The 2518-nt window shown below is 47.7% G+C and overlaps 1 protein-coding gene across 1 annotated transcript; it reads right to left on the bottom strand.

Annotated features, from left to right (window-relative positions):
- Positions 1–470: 470 nt before the first annotated feature.
- LOC306737727 (fibroblast growth factor 20-like) lies at positions 471–2123 on the bottom strand (the record flags this gene model as incomplete). The annotated part of the gene is made up of 3 exons (XM_079219500.1): positions 471–716; positions 868–971; positions 1790–2123. The coding sequence occupies 3 exons, from the start codon at positions 2121–2123 to the stop codon at positions 471–473; spliced, it is 684 nt and encodes a 227-aa protein (XP_079075626.1).
- Between the last annotated feature and the right edge of the window lie 395 nt (positions 2124–2518).

Genomic DNA, 2518 nt, shown 5'->3' with positions numbered 1-2518 from the left:
CTGAAAACAGTGGAATGGACAAGACTCAGCCACAGCAGTAAAAAGCAATGTACTAGCAGCCGGTTGTTTATCTCGCTTATTAACTCCCACACTTTTGTCCTTGTGAACATGCATTTTTGGACTCGCAGGAAAACTTAAACAAATCCAAAAGTCATCTGTTTAGCCGAAGGCTCTGCATAGCCAATAAAGGGGCAATATAAGGGGCCCAGATGTCTGTGCCTGTCAAGGGGGCTTTACATCTTCCACAGAAGATCCCCGGTGCTGTTTAGTCAAACTCCCCGGCTAGTGTGGTTCATAGAGGGTCTCTTTCCTTCCTCCATGCCATTGATGGGGAGTGTTGATTTGGCACACTTTGTATGATCCCCAGATCAACAGGGTCTTCCATCTTCCTCAAGAAGGGGTTAGGAGCACTTGGGTTGCCTTTCAGCTCAGACTGACTCTGACAGGGTCATGGTAACGCCCCGTCAGTCTCAGCTCTGGCCCAGTATATCCCGGTATAGCTCCGGTACTCTATCCGGGTCTACAGGCCTGGGTAGGAAGTGTGTGAACCTCTGATGTCGCCTCGATCTCGACCCATCCCGGGACGACCCATCTTTGTTCAATGCAACAAAGTAAAATGCTCCTTTTTCTCCATGCCGGTAAATGTTGGATGAGTAGGTGTTGTACCAGTTTTCTTCAAATTGCTCCTTAAAAACGGATTCTGCAGACAGCTTCTCCTGCAGAAAGAAAGACAAGCAGAGGAAAATCTGAGTATAGCGAAGCAAAATATGTCACCTTTCAGCAATGGATTACAAATCAACAATGTTGAGAATTGGTACAGTACAGTCTAATGGTGCTTAGTGAGTAGTCAATAGTGTGTGTACTCACCGATCCATACAGTTCTCCTTTGCTGTTCATGGCGAGGTAGAGGCTACTGTCCACCCCTTTGATGCTAACCAGTCCCACAGCTAGACTGATGAACTCCAAAATACCTGCACACACACATTATTTGACATTACATTAACTTGTCACACCATTATTACAAGAAGCACAATAACATGACTTTCGTCCTGCAAAGGTTTGTTCCATTGCTGCTTGAGCCATACCATGTATTTGTGAAATAATTACAGTTAGAGGCATGGGCCAAATGCAACATATCAGAGGAAAGATCGATGTGACACTAAGACTCAACTGCGCTCAATATAGAGAAAGTACAGTAAATAGCTATATGGGTATCCAAACTAGCTGACTCTGACAAGCTAGGCTGGAATGGCCTCTGGCATGAAGTTCGACCAAGTCTCAATTGGAATAAATCAAGTGCTACAGTCTGCTGCACTAAAATAAATCTCTCAGAGGTGTACTTTTGATCTGCAGTAAGCAGCATGACTGAAGATAAACTGCTAAAAGCAAAGACACATTTACAATATAATCTCAAGGAGGAAATGTGGTAAAAAAAAAAGTAAGTGCAAACATGAAATACTCAAAGCATTATAACATCCACTGTTAGCATATAGTTCAGGTTATAGCAGCAGCTGCCATCACAGTGGGCTACTTCATGTGCTATCAGCATTTGATTATAGTAACCTGGATGGCTTTTTAATCTCTCTCTCTCTCTCTCTCTCTCTCTCTCTCTCTCTCTCTCTCTCTCTCTCTCTCTCTCTCTCTCTCTGTGTTTTCCAGTGCCTCCACTATAAGGGTACCTGTCAGTCTGCTGCATCTTACAAAACATCCTATATCAGAAATTCTACAACAGCCTATCACTACAAATAATCCAATAATAATAGTAGTTTATTTGTGAAGGGCTGTGTACCGAATCTGCTGTGGTCCTTCCTGGTCCCCTGCACGGTGCCGTCGGGACGGATCTCCAGGTGGAAGCCGGTCCTGCAGTAGAGCTGTCGCCGCCTCAGAATCCCCTGCAGATGACTTAGGTCCGCCAGGCTCCGGGACAGCCTTTCCGCGGACACCAGGTGGTCCGCCTGCTGCCCCAGTCCCCCCATCATCAGTCCGGACACCGAGTTGTAGTCCATCGCCCCGGCTGGCGTTAGAACGAAATGAGAGCCAACGGGAGCCGGAGCGGCGCCCGCGGGGCCAAAGCTGTCCACAAATCCGTTGACGAAGCCCCCAACCTGCGCCGCTTCCCCCATCACAGATGAGACAGCCGATCCGGTTCACAGCACGAAAGATTTCCAAGTCGAGATCCAAGTGATGAGCAGAGAGGAGAGCCTCGGTACGAACCAGCGAACGAGGGACAGCCCGTGATAAGAAGGAAAAGAAAAGTTGGACGTGCTGGCAGAGAAAATACCCAAATGAGTGCGCGTTTTGGCGCAGTCAGAACCGTTAAGTCATCTAATTTAGAAGTCCTACGCTGTATCTTGATGTATGCAGATATCCCCGGTTGCAGCAGTGTTCCTTCTTCTCCCCTCTTCTCCTCTGCTATTTATCCCTCTCCCTCTCCTCTGCCCGCTCCCTCTCTATCCTCCTCACCTCGGGATACTCCCCTTTGCTCCGGAGCAGGGTTCCCCCTCTCTCTCTCTCTCTC

Source organism: Taurulus bubalis (genome assembly GCF_910589615.1).
Source record: "Taurulus bubalis genome assembly, chromosome: 6".
Classification (NCBI taxonomy): domain Eukaryota; kingdom Metazoa; phylum Chordata; class Actinopteri; order Perciformes; family Cottidae; genus Taurulus; species Taurulus bubalis.
Note: the sequence above shows the minus strand (reverse complement) of the source record. Positions and strands in the feature narration are given on the sequence as shown.